At 42.0% G+C, this 23771-nt stretch overlaps 1 protein-coding gene across 5 annotated transcripts in view; it reads right to left on the reverse strand.

Annotated features, from left to right (window-relative positions):
- The window catches only part of GRIA2 (glutamate ionotropic receptor AMPA type subunit 2), a 268701-nt gene that overhangs the window by 65430 nt on the left and 179500 nt on the right, over positions 1-23771 (reverse strand). For all 5 annotated transcript variants that reach the window (XR_012247807.1, XM_073644879.1, XM_073644888.1 and 2 more), the window contains exons 7-9: positions 18080-18247; positions 17700-17804; positions 17263-17373 (exon numbers count right to left, since the gene is read on the reverse strand). Coding sequence is in view for 4 of the 5 variants with exons in the window: in XM_073644879.1 (XP_073500980.1) it covers positions 17263-17373; positions 17700-17804; positions 18080-18247 (384 nt within the window). In the remaining variant the exon portion in view is untranslated. The remainder of the gene's footprint in view (positions 1-17262; positions 17374-17699; positions 17805-18079; positions 18248-23771) is intronic.

The raw sequence follows: 23771 nt of genomic DNA on the forward strand, positions 1-23771 counted from the left end.
GTCAAATAGTCCTTACACAGCCTGGAGGTGTGTTTGGGGTCATTGTCCTGTTGAAAAATAAATGATGGTCCAACTAAACGCAAACCGGATGGAATAGCATGCCGCTGCAAGATGCTGTAGCAGCCATGCTGGTTCAGTATGCCTTCAATTTTGAATAAATCCCCAACAGTGTCACCAGCAAAGCACCCCCACATCATCACACCTCCTCCTCCATGCTTCACGGTGGGAACCAGGCATGTAAGAGTCCATCCGTTCACCTTTTCTGCGTCGCACAAAGACACGGTGGTTGGAACCAAAGATCTCAAATTTGGACTCATCAGACCAAAGCACAGATTTTCACTGGTCTAATGTCCATTCCTTGTGTTCTTTATCCCAAACAAGTCTCTTCTGCTTGTTGCCTGTCCTTAGCAGTGGTTTCCTAGCAGCTATTTTACCATGATGGCCTGCTGCACAAAGTCTCCTCTTAACAGTTGTTGAAGAGATGTGTCTGCTGCTAGAACTCTGTGTGGCATTGACCTGGTCTCTAATCTGAGCTGCTGTTAACCTGCGATTTCTGAGGCTGGTGACTCGGATAAACTTATCCTCAGAAGCAGAGGTGACTCTTGGTCTTCCTTTCCTGGGGCGGTCCTCATGTGAGCCAGTTTCTTTGTAGCGCTTGATGGTTTTTGCAACAGCACTTGGTGACACTTTCAAAGTTTTCCCAATTTTTCGCACTGACTGACTTTCATTTCTTAAAGAAATGATGGCCATTCGTTTTTCTTTACTTAGCTGCTTTTTTCTTGCCATAATACAAATTCTAACAGTCTATTCAGTAGGACTATCAGCTGTGTATCCACCAGACTTCTGCACAACACAACTGATGGTCTCAACCCCATTTATAAGACAAGAAATCCCACTTATTAAACCTGACAGGGCACACCTGTGAAGTGAAAACCATTTCAGGTGACTACCTCTTGAAGCTCATGAGTAGAAATGAGCGTTGTTCTACTCGAACTGTTCGCCAATCTCAAATTCGAGCTGTTTTGGGCGGTGTTCGAGCCGTTCGGCGAACACGAACGATTTGAGAAAAATTCGGCTGTTCGAGGTTATGTTCGATAACTGTTCGGGCACCAAAATCATAACTGGATTTTTTCTCAGTAATGATGAAAATTAATGTTAATACGCAGTTTGAGTGTACAGCGGGGTGGGGGGAGGGGCAGGGGATGGATCTCTGCAGGAATAATGAAGATCTCCAATTTTTTTTCTCTTTCCCGCATTTGCAGTGGGGAGGTGCAGTCTGTCAGCCTATCAGCAGCGCACACACGGAGCGAACTGCTGTTTTTCACACAAGCAAGAGCATGTGTCATTGGCAGTGTATGTCACATGTCCTTGCCCTATAAGACCAAGCCATTTTCCCCGTCGCCACCATTTTCTCACTGCTGCAGCTGCGTGTTAGACGGCACCGCTGTTGCTGTGTGCGCTATACCTTGTTAATTTCAAGCCAATTTTCGCACAAATCTACAGATAGCTTGGGAGTAGGGAATAGTTGTGATTGCAGTCCTTTTAAGGACTAGGTTACAGCATTTCCTACGACTTATCAGGCAGGTCTGTGCTCTTAAATAGATAGATTGTGGGAGTAAAGACTAATTGTAATTGCAGTCCTTTTCAGGACTAGGTTACATCAGTTCCTATCACTTTTATCAGGCAGGTCTGTGCCAGTGCTGTGCAAGTTTTTTTCACAGCATTTGGCTGAATCTAGCAAAGCTAATCCTTTTTGGCCTATTGCAGAGTGTGTTAGTCAGTGGAGTAGCCTATCTGTGTTGCAAGATATACCACCTGTGTATAGAATACCAATTTTTTAACTGCACCTAGTGAAGTAAAATCTTTTGGGCATAGCATCATTCTATTAGTCCATCTATACTGACCTCCATCAGGATGCAAATTGAATATAATTTTTTTCTGCATCTAGCTCTGAAAAAATATTTGGGCTTCTAGCAGTGTGTGGGACTTGTTCTATTAGTCCATCTATACTGACCTCCATCAGGTTGCAAACTGAATATAATTTTTTTCTGCATCTAGCTCTGAAAAAATATTTGGCCTTCTAGCAGTGTGTGGGACTTTCTCTATTAGTCCATCTATACTGACCTCCATCAGGTTGCAAATTAAAAATAATTTTTATCTGCATCTACCTCTGAAAAAATATTTGGGCTTCTAGCTGTGTGTGGGACTTGTTCTATTAATCCATCTATACAGACCTCCATCAGGTTGCAAACTGAATATAATTTTTTTCTGCATCTAGCTCTGAAAAAATATTTGGCCTTCTAGCAGTGTGTGGGACTTTCTCCATTAGTCCATCTATACTGACCTCCATCAGGTTGCAAATTAAAAATAATTTTTATCTGCATCTAGCTCTGAAAAAATATTTGGCCTTCTAGCAGTGTGTGGGACTTTCTCTATTAGTCCATCTATACTGACCTCCATCAGGTTGCAAATTAAAAATAATTTTTATCTGCATCTACCTCTGAAAAAATATTTGGGCTTCTAGCTGTGTGTGGGACTTGTTCTATTAGTCCATCTATACTGACCTCCATCAGGTTGCAAACTGAATATAAATTTTATCTGCATCTAGCTCTGAAAAAATAATTGGCCTTCTAGCAGTGTGTGGGACTTTCTCTATTAGTCCATCTATACTGACCTCCATCAGGTTGCAAATTAAAAATAATTTTTTGTCTGCATCTAGCTCTGAAAAAATATTTGGCCTTCTAGCAGTGTGTGGGACTTTCTCTATTAGTCCATCTATACTGACCTCCATCAGGCTGCAAACTGAATATATTTTTTTTCTGTATCTACCTCTGAAAAAATATTGGGCTTCTAGCTGTGTGTGGGACTTGTTCTATTAATCCATCTATACAGACTTCCATCAGGTTGCAAACTGAATATAATTTTTTTCTGCATCTACCTCTGAAAAAATATTTGGCCTTCTAGCAGTGTGTGGGACTTTCTCTATTAGTCCATCTATACTGACCTCCATCAGGTTGCAAATTAAAAATAATTTTTATCTGCATCTAGCTCTGAAAAAATATTTGGCCTTCTAGCAGTGTGTGGGACTTTCTCTATTAGTCCATCTATACTGACCTCCATCAGGTTGCAAACTGAATATATTTTTTTTCTGCATCTACCTCTGAAAAAATATTTGGGCTTCTAGCTGTGTGTGGGACTTGTTCTATTAGTCCATCTATACTGACCTCCATCAGGTTGCAAATCGAATATAATTTTTTTCTGCATCTAACCCAGCCAATAGTTTTGGCCTAATACCACAGTTTGGCCACTCAGCTCTGCTCGGTAGAGATGAGCGTTGTTCTACTCGAACTGTTCGCCAATCTCAAATTCGAGCTGTTTTGGGCGGTGTTCGAGCCGTTCGGCGAACACGAACAATTTGAGAAAAATTCGGCTGTTCGAGGTTATGTTCGATAACTGTTCGTGCACCAAAATCATAACTGGATTTTTTCTCAGTAATGATGAAAATTAATGTTAATACACAGTTTGAGTGTACAGCGGGGTGGGGGGAGGGGCAGGGGATGGATCTCTGCAGGAACAATGAAGATCTCCATTTTTTTTTCTCTTTCCCGCATTTGCAGTGGGGAGGTGCAATCTGTCAGCCTATCAGCAGCGCACACACGGAGCGAAGTGCTTTTTTTCACACAAGCAAGGGCATGTGTCATTGGCAGTGTATGTCACATGTCCTTGCCCTATAAGACCAAGCCATTTTCCCCGTCGCCACCATTTTCTCACTGCTGCAGCTGCGTGTTAGACGGCACCGCTGTTGCTGTGTGCGCTATACCTTGTTAATTTCAAGCCAATTTTCGCACAAATATACAGATAGCTTGGGAGTAGGGAATAGTTGTGATTGCAGTCCTTTTAAGGACTAGGTTACAGCATTTCCTACGACTTTTATCAGGGAGGTCTGTGCTCTTAAATAGATAGGTTGTGGGAGTAAAGACTAATTGTAATTGGAGTCCTTTTCAGGACTAGGTTACATCAGTTCCTATCAGTTTTTGCCAGGCAGGTCTGTGCCAGTGCTGTGCAAGTTTTTTTCACAGGATTTGGCTGAATCTAGCAAAGCTAATCCTTTTTGGCCTATTGCAGAGTGTGTTAGTCAGTGGAGTAGCCTATCTGTGTTGCAAGATATACCACCTGTGTATAGAATACCAATTTTTTTACTGCACCTAGTGAAGTAAAATCTTTTGGGCATAGCATCATTCTATTAGTCCATCTATACTGACCTCCATCAGGTTGCAAATTAAAACTAATTTTTATCTGCATCTACAGTACCTCTGAAAAAATATTTGGGCTTCTAGCTGTGTGTGGGACTTGTTGTATTAGTCCATCTATACTGACCTCCATCAGGTTGCAAACTGAATATATTTTTTTCTGCATCTACCTCTGAAAAAATATTGGGCTTCTAGCTGTGTGTGGGACTTGTTGTTTTAGTCCATCTATACTGACCTCCATCAGGTTGCAAACTGAATATATTTTTTTCTGCATCTAGCTCTGAAAAAATATTTGGCCTTCTAGTAGTGTGTCGGACTTTCTCTATTAGTCCATCTATACTGACCTCCATCAGGTTGCAAATTAAAACTAATTTTTATCTGCATCTACAGTACCTCTGAAAAAATATTTGGGCTTCTAGCTGTGTGTGGGACTTGTTGTATTAGTCCATCTATACTGACCTCCATCAGGTTGCAAACTGAATATATTTTTTTCTGCATCTACCTCTGAAAAAATATTGGGCTTCTAGCTGTGTGTGGGTCTTGTTCTATTAATCCATCTATACTGACCTCCATCAGGTTGCAAACTGAATATAATTTTTTTCTGCATCTAGCTCTGAAAAAATATTTGGCCTTCTAGTAGTGTGTCGGACTTTCTCTATTAGTCCATCTATACTGACCTCCATCAGGTTGCAAACTGAATATAATTTTTTTCTGCATCTAGCTCTGAAAAAATATTTGGCCTTCTAGTAGTGTGTCGGACTTTCTCTATTAGTCGATCTATACTGACCTCCATCAGGTTGCAAATTAAAACTAATTTTTATCTGCATCTACAGTACCTCTGAAAAAATATTTGGGCTTCTAGCTGTGTGTGGGACTTGTTGTATTAGTCCATCTATACTGACCTCCATCAGGTTGCAAACTGAATATATTTTTTTCTGCATCTACCTCTGAAAAAATATTGGGCTTCTAGCTGTGTGTGGGACTTGTTGTATTAGTCCATCTATACTGACCTCCATCAGGTTGCAAACTGAATATATTTTTTTCTGCATCTACCTCTGAAAAAATATTGGGCTTCTAGCTGTGTGTGGGTCTTGTTCTATTAATCCATCTATACTGACCTCCATCAGGTTGCAAACTGAATATAATTTTTTTCTGCATCTAGCTCTGAATAAATATTTGGCCTTCTAGTAGTGTGTCGGACTTTCTCTATTAGTCCATCTATACTGACCTCCATCAGGTTGCAAATTAAAACTAATTTTTATCTGCATCTACAGTACCTCTGAAAAAATATTTGGGCTTCTAGCTGTGTGTGGGACTTGTTGTATTAGTCCATCTATACTGACCTCCATCAGGTTGCAAACTGAATATATTTTTTTCTGCATCTACCTCTGAAAAAATATTGGGCTTCTAGCTGTGTGTGGGACTTGTTGTATTAGTCCATCTATACTGACCTCCATCAGGTTGCAAACTGAATATATTTTTTTCTGCATCTACCTCTGAAAAAATATTGGGCTTCTAGCTGTGTGTGGGTCTTGTTCTATTAATCCATCTATACTGACCTCCATCAGGTTGCAAACTGAATATAATTTTTTTCTGCATCTAGCTCTGAATAAATATTTGGCCTTCTAGTAGTGTGTCGGACTTTCTCTATTAGTCCATCTATACTGACCTCCATCAGGTTGCAAACTGAATATATTTTTTTCTGCATCTACCTCTGAAAAAATATTTGGCCTTCTAGTAGTGTGTCGGACTTTCTCTATTAGTCCATCTATACTGACCTCCATCAGGTTGCAAATTAAAACTAATTTTTATCTGCATCTACAGTACCTCTGAAAAAATATTTGGGCTTCTAGCTGTGTGTGGGACTTGTTGTATTAGTCCATCTATACTGACCTCCATCAGGTTGCAAACTGAATATATTTTTTTCCTGCATCTACCTCTGAAAAAATATTGGGCTTCTAGCTGTGTGTGGGTCTTGTTCTATTAATCCATCTATACTGACCTCCATCAGGTTGCAAATTCAAAATAATTTTTTTCTGCATCTAACCCAGCCAATAGTTTTGGCCTAATACCACAGTTTGGCCACTCAGCTCTGCTCGGTTACCATCCATTGTTTTTTTGTGCAAACAACTCCAGAGTTGTGAATTAGTTAACCACCAAAATGAGTGGAAAAAGGCCTGCTGCTGGTGGAAAGGGGAATAGGCATGTTGGGAAGGGGAAAAAAGGTTGTGTCCGTGGGGTAGGTGTTAAAGCAACAGTAACATCTGCAGAAGAAAGACCATCTTCCAGCCAAACTAAAATGTCTACTTCTTTTAGCGGACAATGTGATAAGATCCCTTTCTTACGGCCACGCCAATCGCTACAAATTCCAGATGAGGCACAAAAACAGCAGGTGCTTCAACGGATATCAAGTGCTCCTTTAAGTGGGCTCTCCTCCACATCAACTTCAACATCACAAATACTCCAGTCCTCAAAGGTGTCACCCCAATTGCACTTGCTTCCTCACAGCTCCCAAATCTTCAGCTGCCCGTCTGAGTATGAGGTAGAACAGATGGTTGAGTCTGCAGAGCTGTTTACTCATACTATAGCCTGGGAATCAGAGGTCGACTCCAGCGCTTCTGTGAATCCAGACGAGGAAATGATCTGCACTGATGCCCAGAATCTTTATGAGTCGGATCCAGGACCAGACGCAGAAGGTTTTGACCATAATGTAGACCCTCATTCCCAAACTGTAACTCCTGTTGGTGGAGACAATGAGGAAGACGATGATGAGACTCAAATACCTGATTGGAGCGACAACTTTAGTTTTTTGTCAGGGCAGGAACAGGTTGGCTCTGAGGACGACGGGTGTGATAACGCACAGGGTGATGATGATGAGGTTGGAGATCCCACTTACTGTCAACCCACAGTCAGCCAAGAGATGAGGTCAGCAGAGGAGGTGGAGGAAGATGCTAGTGACGACGAGGTCAGGTTGCGCCTTCCTGGACAGAGACGTAGTACTGGAAGCACGTCAAAAACTGCATCCTCAAACACAACTCTGCCTCTCACCACAAGTCGTGGTGGCTCTTCAGGTCGCATGGGTGCTAAGCCTTGCATAGCCTGGGCATTTTTTCAGATCGATAAAGATGACCCAACTCGTGTAACATTTGTCAGCAAAAGCTAAGTAGAGGCCAAAAAATACATAGTTTGAGTACTTCATGCATGAACCGGCACATGGACATGAAGCATAAGTTGCAGTGGGAAGCTCAGTGTGCTACAATGCGGCCTAGCCGGCCGGGCCAACCACCGTCTGCCATATCTTGTGCATCCGCGGCCTCTTCATCCTCTGTGACTGGGGGGACAGCAGTCACACCTGTTTTGGGGCGCAGACCTGCCACCTCTTTACCCGCAACAGCCAGCGTGATTGGCAGGTCATCATTTTCTTTGAAGGTGGTAACACCAGCTGGTGTTGAGCGCTGTCCGACATCGATAGCACCACTTTTGGATCAAGGCAACCTAACATGTCCGCCTGCATCTTCCTCACAGACCGGCAGTTTGCCGGGGACACCCTTATCAACCCCGTCTAAGCACAATAGCCAGCCCTCGGTCCCTCAGATGTGGACAAGTAAAAGACCATTTCCTCCTAGCCATGAGAAAGCTAAGAGGTTGAATTTCACCATCTGCAAGCTCTTGGCTACAGAAATGCTGCCTTTCCGCCTGGTGGACACAGAGGATTTTCGAGACCTTATGTCCGTCGCAGTGCCCCAGTACCAGATGCCCAGTCGGCACTATTTCTCAAAGAGAGGTGTGCCTGCGCTCCATCAGCATGTCGCACACAACATCACCGCTTCTTTGAGAAACTCTGTGTGTGACAGGGTGCATTTCACCACAGACACTTGGACGAGTAGGCATGGACAGGGGCGTTACATGTCGCTGACTGGGCACTGGGTAACTATGGTGACAGCAGGACAAGGGGCTGCTGTCCAAGTCTTGCCGTCCCCACGAGTTGTGCGTCAATCCTCTTTATGTCAAAGTTCCTCCACTGCTTCTGCCTCCTCAACCTCCTCTCGGTCTTCCACCTGCACCCAAAGCCTGTCTGGTCATGCCACAAGCTTTCTAACTGCGCAGAAGGGATCCTGCACACCTCCTTACTATGCTGGCAGTAGGGCTCAACGTCATCAGGCGGTTTTTACTTTGAAATGTCTGGGAAATGTGAGTCACAAAGCTGAGGAGTTGTGGTCAGCTCTGGAGAACCAATTTCATGAATGGTTGTCTCCACTGGACCTGAAACCAGGGAAGGCCGTGTGCGACAATGCTGCAAACCTGGGTGCGGACCTTCGCCGGGGCAATGTCACACACGTGCCTTGTATGGCTCACGTGTTGAACCTGGTTGTCCAGCAATTTTTAGCCCACTATCCCAGACTAGATGGCCTTCTGCAGAGGGCACGGTCGCTGTGTGCTCACTTCCGCCGTTCGCATCCCGCAGCTCAGCGACTTACATCTCTACAGAAGTCGTTGGGCCTGCCACTTCACCGGCTAAAATGCGATGTGCCTACCCGGTGGAATTCAACTCTGCACATGTTGCAGCGACTGTGGCAGCACCGACAAGCCCTGGTGCAATACGTTCTGACGTATAGCCTGGGCCAACGAGATCCAGAGGTGGGGCAAATCACGCTGGAGGAGTGGTCTCAGATCAGGGACCTATGCACCCTTCTGCACAGTTTTGAAATGGCGACGAAGATGTTTAGTGCTGACGATGCCATTATCAGCATGACTATTCCGGTGATTTACATGCTGGAGCACATGTTAAACAGAATTCGGAGTCAGGTGGTGGCACAAGAGGAGGTGGAGGAAGTAGAGGAGGAGGAGTTGTATGCGGAAGGGCTAACATCTGCAAGGTCCAGACGGTCGGCAGCACCAAGGCGGCAGGCATGTGAGGGTGGGGGAGATGGTTTTACCAGGGCGCATGGTAGCAGCCAAACTAGTGAGGAAGGTGCAGGAGCCCAGGAAGAAGTGGAGGACGAACTGATGGAAGACTCATCAGATGAGGGAGACCTTGATCACATTTCTGTTGTGCGAGGTTGGGGGGAGAGGACAGAGGAAGGAAGCATGATTGTTACCTCGCCACCAACACAACAGGGACTTGGTGCTCCTGGATGCGCAACACACATGAGTGCCTTCTTGCTGCACTACCTGCAACATGACCCTCGAATTGTGAGAATTAGAAATAATCCTGACTACTGGGTTCCACACTGTTAGATCCCCGGTACAAAAGTAAATTTGCCGAAATTATTCCTGCCATAGAAAGGGATGCACGCATGCAGGAGTATCAGCAGAGACTGTTGCAGAATCTTACATGTGCTTTTCCACAAAACACCAGTGGCGCACGTAGTGAATCTCACAGTTCCAACTTGCCAACCGTGGGACCGTCAAGTGTTCAGCACTCAAACCGTAACAGAACCACAGTATCTGCTGGTAACATCAATTTTGCGGAATCATTTCACCACTTTTTTAGCCCATCCTTTGCAAGGCCACAGGAGACAAGAAGTCTGACACATAGTCAACGCCTAGAGACGATGGTACAGGAGTATCTCCAAGTAAACATTGAAGCCATGACTGTGTCACTGGACCCTTGCTCTTTTTGGGCATCCAATCTGGATAAATGGCCGGAACTAGCCACTTACGCCTTGGAGATCTTGTCATGCCCCGCAGCCAGCGTTCTGTCTGAACGTGTGTTCAGCGCTGCTGGTGGTGTGCTGACAGATAAGCGCACGCGGCTCTCCACTGATAATGTAGACAGACTCACGTTCATAAAGATGAACAAACCATGGATCCGAAACGACTTTTCTACCCCTGTGTCATCCTGGGGAGAGTAAAAGCTTGATGATTGGTTAAAATCACCCTACCAACCGTTTTAAGCTTTCAAATTACTAATCATGTTTATCTGTATCTTGGCTGGAAAATAATTTGGGCTTTGTAGCAGTGTGCAGCACTGATTCTATTAGGCCATCTATAATAAGCTCCACCAGATTTAAAATTACTAATCATGTTTATCTGTATCTTGGCTGGAAAATAATTTGGGCTTTGTAGCAGTGTGCAGCACTGATTCTATTAGGCCATCTATACTAAGCTCCACCAGATTTAAAATTAATAATAATTTTTAGCTGCATCTAGCCCGGAAAATAATTTTGGGGCTCCGAGATGCGCAAGACACATAAGTGCCTTCTTGCTGCACTACCTGCAACATGACCCTCATATTGTCAGAATTCGAAGTAATCATGACTACTGGGTTGCCACACTCTTAGATCCCCCAAACTTTTCGATCAACCTTTTCATTTTAATAAAGACCAAAAAAATTGTCATTTTTGAAATTATAAGCATTAGCAGGTTATTAGAAACTGAAATCAAACAGTTTTCAACTCAAAACTTTATTCTAGGTGATGTTACATTTTCACATAGGACCCCTTGTTCGAAAGGAGCTTCTGAACTCTCTCGTCCATTGAATTTGTCAGGTTTTGGATGGTTTCTGCTTCAATTGTTTTGCATGAGGACAGAATACCCTCCCAGAGCTGTTGCTTAGATGTGAACTGCCTCCCGCCATCATAGACACTCCTTTTGATGATGCTCCAGAGGTTCTGAATGGGGTAGAGGTCAGGGGAGCATGGGGGTCACACCATAAGTTTGTCCCCTTTTATGCCCATATCAGCCAGAGATGCAGATGTTTTATGTGCAGCATGAGATGGTGCATTATCATGCAAAAAAATGATCTTGCTGTGAAATACACGGTTCTTCTTCTTGAACCATGGCAGGAAGTGCTGTTTGAGAAAATCCACATACATTATGGAGTTCATCTTTAGCGCCTTCAGGGATCCTAAAGGGGCCGACAATCTCTCTCCCCATGATTCCAGCCCAAAACATTACTCCACCTCCTCCTTGTTGGCGCTGTAGCCGTGTTTGCGTGGGGTGTCCATCAACCAGCCATCCTCCACTCCATTCATCTGGACCATCGAGCGCTGCACGGCACTCATCCGTGAACAAAACAGTTTTGAAATCAGTCTTCATGTAATGTTTGGCCCACTGGAGCCGTTTCTGCTTGTGTGAAGTGGATAGAGGAGGTCGACAGGATGGCGTATGCACAGCTGCAAACCTCTGAAGGACCCTGCATCTTGTTGTTCGGGGGACGTTGGAGGCACAAGCAGCTTCAAAAACTTGTCTGCTGCTATGACAAGGCTTTTTTGCCGCTGCTCTTTCAACCTGACGTAATTGCCTGTAGGAAAGAGTCCTCAATTTGCCCTTATCAGCACGCACACGTGTGTACTGTGAATCAGCTACATACTTCTTGATTGCCAAGACACTTCATCCTGATCATCGCACAATGTTGATTGTAGTCATGCCTTGACCTAAACACTCCACAATTTGTTGCTTCTCAGCAGCCGACACATCCTTTTTCTTTCCCATTTTGGCAGAAAATGTAGGCTGCTTAATAATGTGAGACAGCCTTCTTAAGTAGTCTTGCCTTTCATTGAACACACCTGCCAAACTAATTAGCACAGGTGTCTGCAATTGCTTACAGTGATATAAAGAGCCCTGACACACATCACCATCAATGAGTTTAACTGACAAACAAACAAATTCTTCCCTTATCACTCCTAAACACTTTTTGCATAATAATTTGGAACACAGTGTACATGTGCTTTTCCACAAAACACCAGTGGTTCACGTAGTGAATCTTACAGTTCTAACTTGCCAACCGTGGTCTGTATGGAGTTGTTCAATAAAGGGCCCAAAATTAAGATAACATAGATGGGAGAGGTCTCTATGAATAGGAATTCCTAAGTATTTGATACCCTGTGAGGGCCAGGCAAAGGGAAAGTTGGACTGGATGGAATCCTATATGGATTTGGGGAGGGAGACATCGAGGGCCTCAGACTTCGCTGCATTGATTTTAAAATTTGACCATGTAACAAAGTGATCTATTTCAGCCATAACAGCATGGGTGGATATATGTGATTGAGTGATATATACTAGGACATCATCAGCAAATAGAGAGCACTTGTACTCGGTGCCTCCCACCTCAATCCACCTAATATTGGGGTTATGGCGAATTGATGAGAGCAGGTGCTCCGTCACTAGGATGTATAAGAGAGGGGACAGAGGACATCCCTGCCTTGTCCCATTGGTGATTGTGAAAGGTGATGAAAATGTTCTGATGCACCCCCTGGGCCTTGGGACACCCGGAGCCGGACCCTTTTTGGTGGATGCTGGTGGTTGTAGTCTTCATGGCGACGACCCGGTTCCGTGGCTCAGGGTGGTCAAACCAGTGGCGGAACTATTTATGTGGTTTTGATGTTTAAATGTCCGACTACGCCACCCGTGGATTGCGGTCAGAGTGAACCGCCGTTGCAGGGCAGACCGCTGAGGCTGGTGTTGTGGGTGCAGCAGAGCATAGCATAACTCCCCACGGGAGGAGTATAGCCTCAGGGCAGTGTATGCGGAGGATGGGGGTGATGGTGCAGGGCAGCAGCAGTAACGACACGGAGTCAGTGATGCAGTCCAGGGCCTTTACTCACAGTTCTTATTATCCAGACCACGTCTGCAGGTAACGGCTGCCCACGTCGTACTGTGCTCACCAGGTGAGGGGCTCAGACAGCTCCCAGATAACTTTGGAGCGCTTCACAGGACCCCCTTTGTGTGTCCTTTGTCTGGCCTTTCTTACCAACCCTTCTGTCCGGCTGCCTCGGGCCTCCTCTTGGTAAACTTGGCGCCAGTTTCCCTGACCCTAGGTGGTGCCTTCCTAGCGGGTGTAGCGAGGGGCTGCGCCACATAAAATGTCACAGCCTCCAGTTTCTAGCTGAGGGTCGTTTCCTGCCTCCACTAGTTTCGGGGACCGGTCTCCCCCTTTGGACTGACCCCTCCACGCAGGTGGATTCGGGCGTGCGGTGGCGACTCGCCCGTCCGCACCCCTGGGATCCCTTCATTCCTCGTTCCTGGAGCCTTCTCCGCTCCTCTTCCTTCCTTCTCCCTCTTCCAGGCCTGGGCCTCTGTTACTAGGCCCGCCTCCGGAGCAGAGCTCATGCAGAGCCCCTGCTCCCTGTCACTTCTGCTCAGACTTCTCTGCACTGAACTAAGATGGTGCCCACCTTTTATACTCCCTTCTCAATGCACCCAGGAACTGCTTCCTCCCTGCTCCTGCACTACAGGGTTCCCCTTCCTCAGTGTTCCCTCCCCCCACTCCAGCCAGGGACAGGGACTGTCGTGCCCATCTCAGAGGCATATTGGTCGCCCTGCCCCACGGCAATGTGGTGTAATGGATGCAGGTGTCGGGTCCTGATCCACACTCCATCCTTACCTGAGAGTGAGATATCACACCTCTGGGTGAGGTGCAATACCTCTGTAGCAACCGAGCCCTCAGGGTGCTACAGTTCCATTTATCTTCAGCCTAGGTGACGTATTGTGATACAGGGCCGTGATTTTGGCTATAAAAGGGTCCCCTAGACCCCTACCCCAAGCTTTTTAAGAGAATCATATATGGCGTACCAGGAGACTCTATGGAATGCTTTCTCAGCATCCAACGAGAGTATCTAATTACAAATTTTTAACTGCATCTAGCCCAGGAAATACTTTGTGCCTAGTAGCAGTGTCTGCTAGTCAGCGGATTATCCCGGCTGTTAAGCAAGCTACACCACCTGTAGTTTGGACACTTAATTTTTTCAAAGGAAATGCTTCGGGACCACGGGATACTCAGTGAAGAGCATCAGGAGGCACCCCAAGGCATAGGGGCTGGGACTGGCAGTAGGATGCCTTGCGGTGGACAGCCGAGCTCGATCCTTATAAAAGCTTTTTAACTGCAGCAGCTTTAGTGGACGCTACTGGAGCTGGAATTATGCGGCTGCTGGCATGAGACTTGCCCTCCAATAGATCCTTGTAAATGGATTTAAAGTGTATTCATTCAAATTAGAGAGACAATTTAAATTAAAAAGCTTAGAGCTGCCTCCACCACAGGGGGGCTCGCTCGACCCACCAGCGGACAGGCACCAGTATTGGGAGAGGGGGGCTGGCCGTCAGGGTTCACCGCGGCTCTGGCACAAACCCGGCGACACGGAGGTGGCACGGGCAGGAGCGGACTGAACGTGTCGGCTTCTCACTTTTTGGATTTTAGAAGGGCATGACATGCCTATATCTGTGTCTCCCCCTCCTTTTACTTCTCCACCTCTTTTCTTTTCGCATGACTATATGTACTTGTCACTTTTCCATGTGTTAGTTGTGTCTTCTGAGCAGTTTGTCAGCTTTTGGACACCTTTGAAGGTGTTTTCTATGTGTTTCTATGTGTTTTTGTTTGCCTGCCATTGGTTTTAACGGTGTTCGAAGGTGTTCGACGAACAGTTCGGCGAACACACGGGTGTTCGACGAACCGAACCGAACTCGAACACTACGGGGGTGGCTCAACACTACTCATGAGGAGAATGCCAAGAGTGTGCAAAGCAGTCATCAAAGCAAAAGGTGGCTACTTTGAAGAACCTAGAATATAAGACATATTTTCAGTTGTTTCACACTTTTTTGTTAAGTATATAATTCAACATGTGTTAATTCATAGTTTTGATGCCTTCAGCAATGTACAATTTTCATAGTCATGAAAATACAGAAAAATCTTTAAATGAGAAGGTGTGTCCAAACTTTTGGTTTGTACTGTATATCCATATAAATAGATTTAAATATAGAACTTTATATAATCTTAAAAACCAAAGATGCAAAATTGGTATATATACAAACATATATACCTCCAAAAATAAGTACCATAGTGTACAGCACATAAAATGGTCAAATTTACCATAGACAATCTCCTTGGGCTTACACACTAACATACAGATAGAATATACAAAAAAAACTCCACCTATATCACCATACAAATGGAGAAAAGGTTGCCATGACTCACAACGCACCATCCAGATAACCTACTTTGACAAGTTATCTCACTTAAGAGGATTAAGATAAATTAACATTTCACAAGACATTGACCTATGTCCAGTATCGTGTCAAAATGGCATCTTCTGTGTGGTTTCACATCTCATTGCTATGTTATCTGGGTCAAGAAAACCTATGCTTATACTGTATATGACCACTATTAATATGTACTATATAGACTTACATAACTATATAAGTAACTAGATTACAAGTATATAATAGTATACAAAAAGTACACATCTAAATATGAGCCTGAAACACTTATGATCAGTGTTGGCAAGTCACTTCCATACTGAAGAGCCCCATGACGCAAAAAATAATTGGTTTGCGTTACAGCCTAAATATCACTGCCAATGTTTAATTTTTTAATTAACAAGTTCGATGATATTCCGAGTCATTATGGAAAGACTATCATTTTCCCTGAAGATGTGTTTGCCATTTACAGTATTGTGCAATATTGTATTGTATTTCTAGACAGATAGACAGCACATATGTTCACCATTGTGTTAATCCTAGATTAAAAATAATTGAATCTGTGAGCAGGCAAATGGATATTTTTAGGATGAAAAATGTAATTATTTCAGTTTCAAGAGTAGGAACTCTAAACTAACACCACTCTGTGATAACTCTCCCCAATAGAATTGTAAGGTTTAATATAGGTTTCATGAAGAAGTGCTTGTAATAGTTTTATAGAGCGGCTTCAATAATATATATGTTATATTGTATATTTTACCAACCTGTGCTTGTGGTTGGCCATTGACTTGTTAGGTATAATATCCCAGAGAAATTGCTTATATACTTTGAAAGCTCTTTTAGCCCCATGAGGATAAATTACTTGTACTCTTGCGAGAGATATTGATACCATATGCCTAAAAATATCTATTTCGGCAAATGTAATCTATAATGTGCACAGCTTTGAGGTGCTAGGGGAAAAAGGTAAGAGGGAGATAGATGACATTCCTATTCAGGTAATCATTCTAATCCTTGAGGACTACAGAGAACAGATTATATAACCATAGGCTGTCTGTTTGCTACATAGAACTGGATTGCAACATAATGATGTCATTCGGTATATAGGGATATTATCTGGTATAATAAGACTAGATGGAATTACAGACATGCTGTATATTGGCATGTTCTATATATGTTTTGAAACAAGCTGCCAGAAGAATATGACATTTTCCATGTTTTAAATAATGTCATATCATATTAAAAAGTAGTATAGTGATTCTATATCAGAAATACACTGGATCCGCAATAAAATGTAGAACCCGCTACACGGATAGAGCAGACACCTGTAAGCCGTTTCTACAAAAAGTAAAATGATAAATTATCCATGTGCTGGAGTCCAAATGAACATACTGATCAGTTAATGAGGACAAAAATAATACCAGGATTCCCCCTCAATATAAAAAGAAAACCTAAAGTCCCACAGTAGAATACTATGGATTGGTAACGGTTGCCCAATCACATGGAATTGACTTTGAAATAGTTTCACTTTAGTTACAGTTCCACTTACTAAGGAGTTATTATTGTGGTTGCTTATGGTAAGGTAGAGATGTTCCAGTGTTGAGGTCCAAATCGGTTCTTTGTAATCCAAACTTTTCTAAAGAAATACAGGGATGTCTACTACAGGTAGACACGCTCCAGCCGGTAGCATGGCTGACAAGCTTGGGACACAGACAATGGATTCCGAGCCTAGTCTGTGTCCAAAGCTTTTATGCTGCCCTACCAGACAGAACGCGGCTAATTGTAGTTCCTTACCACAGCTTGGATTACAAGGAACCAATTTGGACCACAACCCTTGAATATCCCTGCCTGACCATTAGCAACCACAAGAATAACTCCTGAGTAAGTGGAACTACAACTGAAGTGAAACTATTTGAAAGTCAATCTCATGTGACTGCCCAACTGTTACCATTCCATAGTATTCCTGGTATCATTTTTGTCCTCTTTAACTGATCAGTAAGTTCATTTGGACTCCAGCGCACGGATAATTTATAATTTTATTTTCAGTATAGTGATTCTAGATTCCAATACAGAATTATTTAGCTCAACCAATATATCTTACCAAAATAGTCGTGACAATAACAGTTTTGTTTTCCAGACCCATGGAGTCATTTGCAGATAAGACGTCAGTAACAGTTACAACCATTTTGTCAAGTTCACTCCAGTAGCCAATCTGTCAGATTAAAATAATAAACTGCAGGTAAAAGTGGACAGGCTCATAAGTGAAACATCTATAATAATGTAATGGATATGGAAGGAGAAGCAAAAAAGGTACAGTATAAGCTAAGTAAAAAAAATAATTGCATCTATTCATTTACCAACTGAGCCTTTGAAAACATTTATAAAGTGTTTCAGAGATAGGTTTTAACATCGCTACCATCTTAACATTTAGGAAATATATAATCAAATAATTAAACTCACAAACTCAGAGCTAAAGTAAATGAGTATAGAAAATCAAGAAAAGTTAAAAATTGTTATAGTCCATTTTGGGTATTTTACCTTACGTGGTCCATTGCTCTTAAGTTCCATAATGTTTATTGTATAATTTACTCTTTTACCATTTTGGTCAAATTTTATATTTCCAGTCAAACCATCCACTTGGACCTAGTGAACACAAATGAGGAGAAGGTGTTTTATAAAACAAATTACAAAATAGAATAAATACAAGATAAAATGCGGCACTCGAGCACAGACACTAAACAATGTAAGGCGCCATGGTGCTTTGCTCGTACATTCCTTACATCCGGCTGCTGCTAGACAGATATAAGCTAATTGGTAAGGCTTTGGACCCCCACCTATGTCTTATCAATGGCTGATCAATATATGGGTCTCAGATAACCCTTCTAATATAAATATGGAAGAAATCATGGATTCTATACCTGTTTGAGTGCTCTCTCTATTTCAACTCCATGGCCCCACGGTACAGCAGGATTCGCTAAACAGTCACCAGCATTTCCTCTCCTAGAGAGCTCAATTCTCTGTTTCCGTAAGTTACGGAAGGCCTCAGTCATCACTTGGACAGCATCGAAAGTCAATGCAGAAGTATACTAAAACACAATGAAAATTAATGTTTAAACGGTGACATTTTTCCCGAGCTTGAATTAAATACATATCACAGAAATCTAAAATTTATATTTACAGGTACCTTTTTTAATAGTCATCTGTTTTACAAAATCATTGGTTTTATACCCCCAAATGGAAACTTAAATGGGTATCCCTATCTCCAAGATTATATCCCAGTATGTAGCAGGAGTAATAATAATAATATTAACAAATATCTCCAATTAGAAATGTAGTATAGTTTTTCTGATTCGCTATGTCTCTTTCCTCATGTGCAGGCATTGCAGAACCTTGGGTACCCATGGTTACGACCACTGATATAGCGACAGCTAGTTGCTAGTGGTCGTAACCATAGATACCTAAAGTCCTGGAATGTCTGCACATGAGGAAAGAGACACAGTGAATCAGAAAAACTATACTACATTTCTAATTTGAGGTATTTGCTAATATTATTATTATTACTACACCTACTACATATTGGGATAGAATCTTGGAGATGGGAATATCCCTTTAAAGATAAATGCAGGAGGAGAAAGAAACAGATTTTTCTTCTAAAATATATTACAAAGTTGATTATATTTTTATGTGTGCTATTTGATTTATGAAATAAAATGAAAATAAAAAAATAGAAAAGAAACATATTTCATTGGTAATAGTTTGAACTATTACTATATTATATTATTTATCATGCACTATGAAGCCTTAAAAAAAACATTAAAAAAATAGCAGAATTGCTGTTTATTGTTAATTTGTCTCCCCAAAAAAAAAAAAAAAAACGCAATAATGGTGCCAATAAAAAATACAGCACACCCTGCAAATTGCAAGCTCTTACATTGCTCGATCAACAGAAATACACAAGGAAAAACATTGCTGAAACTTGTTTTCCGCTCCAACCCAAAGAGAATTTTCTTTTTTTATTTTGTTATATAGTAAATTAAATGGTGCACTTGAAAACATACAATGCTTCTTACAGAAAATAATTCTCATATGGCTATGTCAACAGAAAAAATAAGTTATAGCTCTTGAAACAAAGGGATAATAGAACAAAAGTAAAAAAAATATATATAAATAAATCACTGTAGGGCCAGTGCTAAAGAGGGTCACAGAAGATATGGCATATAATTCATTACTGTTATATACGTCTGCTATTGGCTGACAGTCTAAAGGAATATGGATATTTTTTTTGCAATAACCAGCAGTTAAAATAAAAAAAGTATACCAAGATATACAAGTTAAATGTATTGCGATGGACAATTCTTTTATCATACATAGAGATAGTCTGTAATCACATTGACGTATATCCTGAAAAGTGTTCCTGACATCCTGTAGCCTGAGCTGACTTTAATTTCCTGCAGTTTTCAGCTTGCTCAGCTCTGTCGTCAGCTAACAGCTTCATTTCTCCCAGATAGCAATTTCTATAAGTGGAAATCAGCGTCACAATCCCTATAGGTAGCGTAAATATATTGCTTTAATATTGCATGAGCTGGACCTAAGCCTGGTTACAACGCAACCAAATATTTAAACTGTAAATGAAATGATCGCAATATTCAGAGACATGATATCTGAAGTTGCGATCACATTGAAAATGTATCAATATCTGATTTAATTTGTCAATGTGGTATAATAGAAGAAAGTGTGCCAGAGGGCAGTTGCAACCGGAAAAGGGTTGTAAACTAGCAAATACATATTCAGGGATACATATTCTGGGATAATCAGCAAAACTCACTGCCACCAAGCTAATTTATATATTTCAGTCCCATTTACAAATTATCTCTTCAGAGAGGAAAAGGACTAGAACTCTAGTGCCACGTATAGGAAATAGCAATCCTAAAAGTCAATATCGACTCTCTAATGAGCCTTGTCACATGACTTAGAATAAAAGCCAGCACCAGAATCTCAATTTGCAGTCACTGTGTTTCGGGGTACTGCCCCTCGTCAATGAAAAGTGTGAGATCTGGTTTGGTTGGGTGAGAGGCGTTTGACCGGGCTCGTTAGAGAGTCGATATTGACTTTTAGGATTGCTACTTCCAATAGGTGGCACTAGAGTTCTAGTCCTCTTTCTTTCTGATGAGACATTTTGCATATTTCCCAGAGGAGCATTGCGGCTTAAAAGTTTCCTCACCTTGACATGCTTAACACGTCATTTCCATTTACAGAAATGTTAGAATAGAATCCTGGTCTAAACTTTATTAATGGTTCCATGAATTAGGTCATTAGGAGCAGGTCTGTGATGTACAGTAAGTGAAAGCTGGGAAGCATACAGCTTGCATCAGCATTTGAGAATCCTATGGAAACTGACAGGGATGAGTACTCCAAATGATTTCATTCAAGAGCACGCAGTAACATAGTAATTAAGTCAAGTCAATGATGTTATTAGGGGTCTTTCCATAATGTCAGAGTGAACTGGATGGAGAAAAAGGAAATGGAGGTCAGTCTACTGAGACAATAGATGACCTTTTATCATTGAGATAACATGCTAATTTGTGGGTAATAATGCACCAATAAATGCAATAATATACAGATATGATATGGCACAATACCAAAAAAAAGGCCAACGGAAACATAAGTATTTATTATTCCAAAGTTAAAGAGGGACTGGTTATTAAGATAGTTGAGGTAAATAGAAAAAAAATGTATCACTGTAAAGAAAGAACAAATTAGGTTTTAGTCCTCCAGAGTGAATATGCAAATTACAAGAAGCCCATTAACCAACTCTTAATAAATTAGCTAAAAGTACACTCTTATTATCCTATAAGGGTTAGTGCCAGCTAAGCAGAAACTATAAACCCTTCACACTAGGGCATAAATATATTCATTATTATTAATATTGTTAGGATTATTATTATTATTATTATTATTATCAAATCAAAACTATTCACAATGTGAGCGTTAAGACGTTAACAGTAAATACTTATGTAAGGATTGAAAGAACTTGGCACTGTGACAGAAATGAGTGGACACATTATGATATTTTTATTTTAGCTCTCTTCATTTTGTAAAGCAAAAAAAAATATGACATTTGTTATTAGCTATTCTGATACTATTTTACATTCAAATTAATATTTAATTGAGAATGAAAACCGAATGCATTTATGTATGACCAATTACAATATATAGGTAAATAATAGCAAATAAATATTTATTGCACGTAAAATTATAGGAGACATGACAGCTGATCCATCTAGGAGCAGTTTTCAGACAGTGGCTCCTTGATTTCAGCTGGGAATGTTGCAACCGTGTCAAAGAAAAACTTACTTTACAACCAGCTGAGGACGGAGCCGAAAGGGAGACTAGTTGGAAAGGAGGGTCCCCAGTGGCTTCTCCCCCCGCCCGCTGCCCTGGAGTGACAAGTCTTTCCACGTACAAGCAAGGAGAGACCTGTCACTCAATGGCAGTAGGCGGGAAGAAGCCGCTGGAACCCACCTTTCCGACTAGTCTCCTGTGCGGCTCAGCCTTCAGCGGCATCTAAAGTATGTTTTTCTTTGAAACGCAGCAGCATTACAGAGTCAAACGTACCTGAATGAAATCATACAGCCAGTGCCTGATACATGCTGGCCTTGGACTGTGCAGTGTGTATCAACTGTCATGTTTCATTTAAGTTTCTTTTGTGCATTGTGAGATAAGAAAGCTTAACTCCTTTACCCCTGAGGGTGGTTTGCACGCTATTGACCAAGCCAATTTATACAATTCTGACCACTGTCACTTTATGTGGTAATAACTCTGGAATGCTTCAATGGATCCCGCTGATTCTGAGAAAGTTTTTTCGTGACATATTGTACTTCATGAAAGTGGTAAAATTTCTTCGATCTCACTTGCGTTTCTTTGTGAAAAAAACAGAAATTTGGCAAAAAGTTTGAAAATTTTGCAATTTTCAAACGTTGAAATTTCATTCCCTTAAATCAGAGAGATACGTCACACAAACTAGTTAATAAATAACATTTCCCACATGTTTAGTTTACATTAGCACAATTTTGGAAACAATATTTTTTTTTGTTAGGAAGTTATGAAGGTAAGAAGTTGATCAGCGATTTCTCATTTTTCCAACAAAATTTACAAAACCATTTTTTTAGCGACCACATCACATTTGAAGTGACTTTGAGGGGCCTTTATGACAGAAAATACCGAAATGTGACACCATTCTAAAAACTGCACCCCTCAAGGTGCTCAAAACCCATTCAAGAAGTTTATTAACCATTCAGGTGCTTCACAGCAATTTTTGGAATGTGGAAGAAAAAAATGAACATTTAACTTTTTTCACAAAAATGTTACTTTAAACCCCAATTTTTTATTTTCGCAAGGGTAACAGGAAAAAATGGACTGCAAAATTTGTTGTGCAATTTCTCCTGAGCACGCCAATACCCAATAGGTGGGGGAAAACCACTGTTTGGGCGCACGGCAGGGTTTGGAAGGGAAGGAGCACCATTTGACTTTTTGAATGTAAAATTTGCTTGAATAATTAGCGGACGCCATGTTTCGTTTGGAGAGCCCCTGATGTGCCTAAACAGTGGAAACCTCCCACAAGTGACACCATTTTGGAAACTAGACCCCCCCTCAGGGAACTTATATGGATGTGTGGTGAGCACCTTGAACCCCCAGGTGCTTCACAGAAGTTTATAACATGGAGACGTGAAAATAAAAAAATCGAACTTTTTCCACAAAAATTATGATTTAGCCCCAAATGTTTTATTTTCACAATGGTAACAGGAGAAAATGGACCCCAAAAACTTTTGTGCAATTTCTCCTGAGTACGCCGATACCCCATATGTGGGGAAAATACACTGTTTGGACGCACGGCAGGGTTCAGAAGGGAAGGAGCACTGTGTGACTTTTTGAACGCAAAATTGGCTGGAATTGAGAGCAGACGCCATGTCATGTTTGGAGAGCCCCTGATGCGCCTAAATAGAAGAAACCCCCCACAAGTGACCCCATTTTGGAAACTAGACCCCTCAAGGATTTTATCAAAGGGTATAGTGAACATTGTGAACCCAGAGGTACGACACAGAATTTGATAACATTAGGTCATTATATTGAATAAGTTGTCATTAGTCCTGAGCACAAGTGCTCGCTACTTGAGTTGGCATCGGGTACTCAGGTATGCACCATGTATCGTGGGTGCTCGAGTGACATACTCGAGTCCCCGCCCCGCATGTTTGATGGTTGTTAGACACCCAAAAAAAACACGCGGAGATCGCTGGTGCATGGCAGGCAATCCATGCAACTTTTTTTGGCCATGAAGCATATGGGGCGGAGACTCAAGCATGTCACTCGAGCACCCGCGATACTCGGTGCATACCCGAGCCCCCGATGCAAACTCAAGTAGCGAGCACATGCGCTCAACACTGGCCACCATATCGTCATCATTTTTTCTTCTTTACTTTTGAAAAAATCCCAGCCCTAGCACAACCCTAACCCTAGCACAACCCTAACATTAGCACAACCCTAACATTAGCACAACCCTAACCCTAACTCCAACCCTAGCACAACCCTAACCCTAGCACAACACTAACGCTA

The sequence above is a fragment of the Phyllobates terribilis genome, unplaced genomic scaffold (genome assembly GCF_046119375.1).
Source record: "Phyllobates terribilis strain yellow unplaced genomic scaffold, ASM4611937v1 Scaffold_1__5_contigs__length_1240528914, whole genome shotgun sequence".
Classification (NCBI taxonomy): Eukaryota; Metazoa; Chordata; class Amphibia; order Anura; family Dendrobatidae; genus Phyllobates; species Phyllobates terribilis.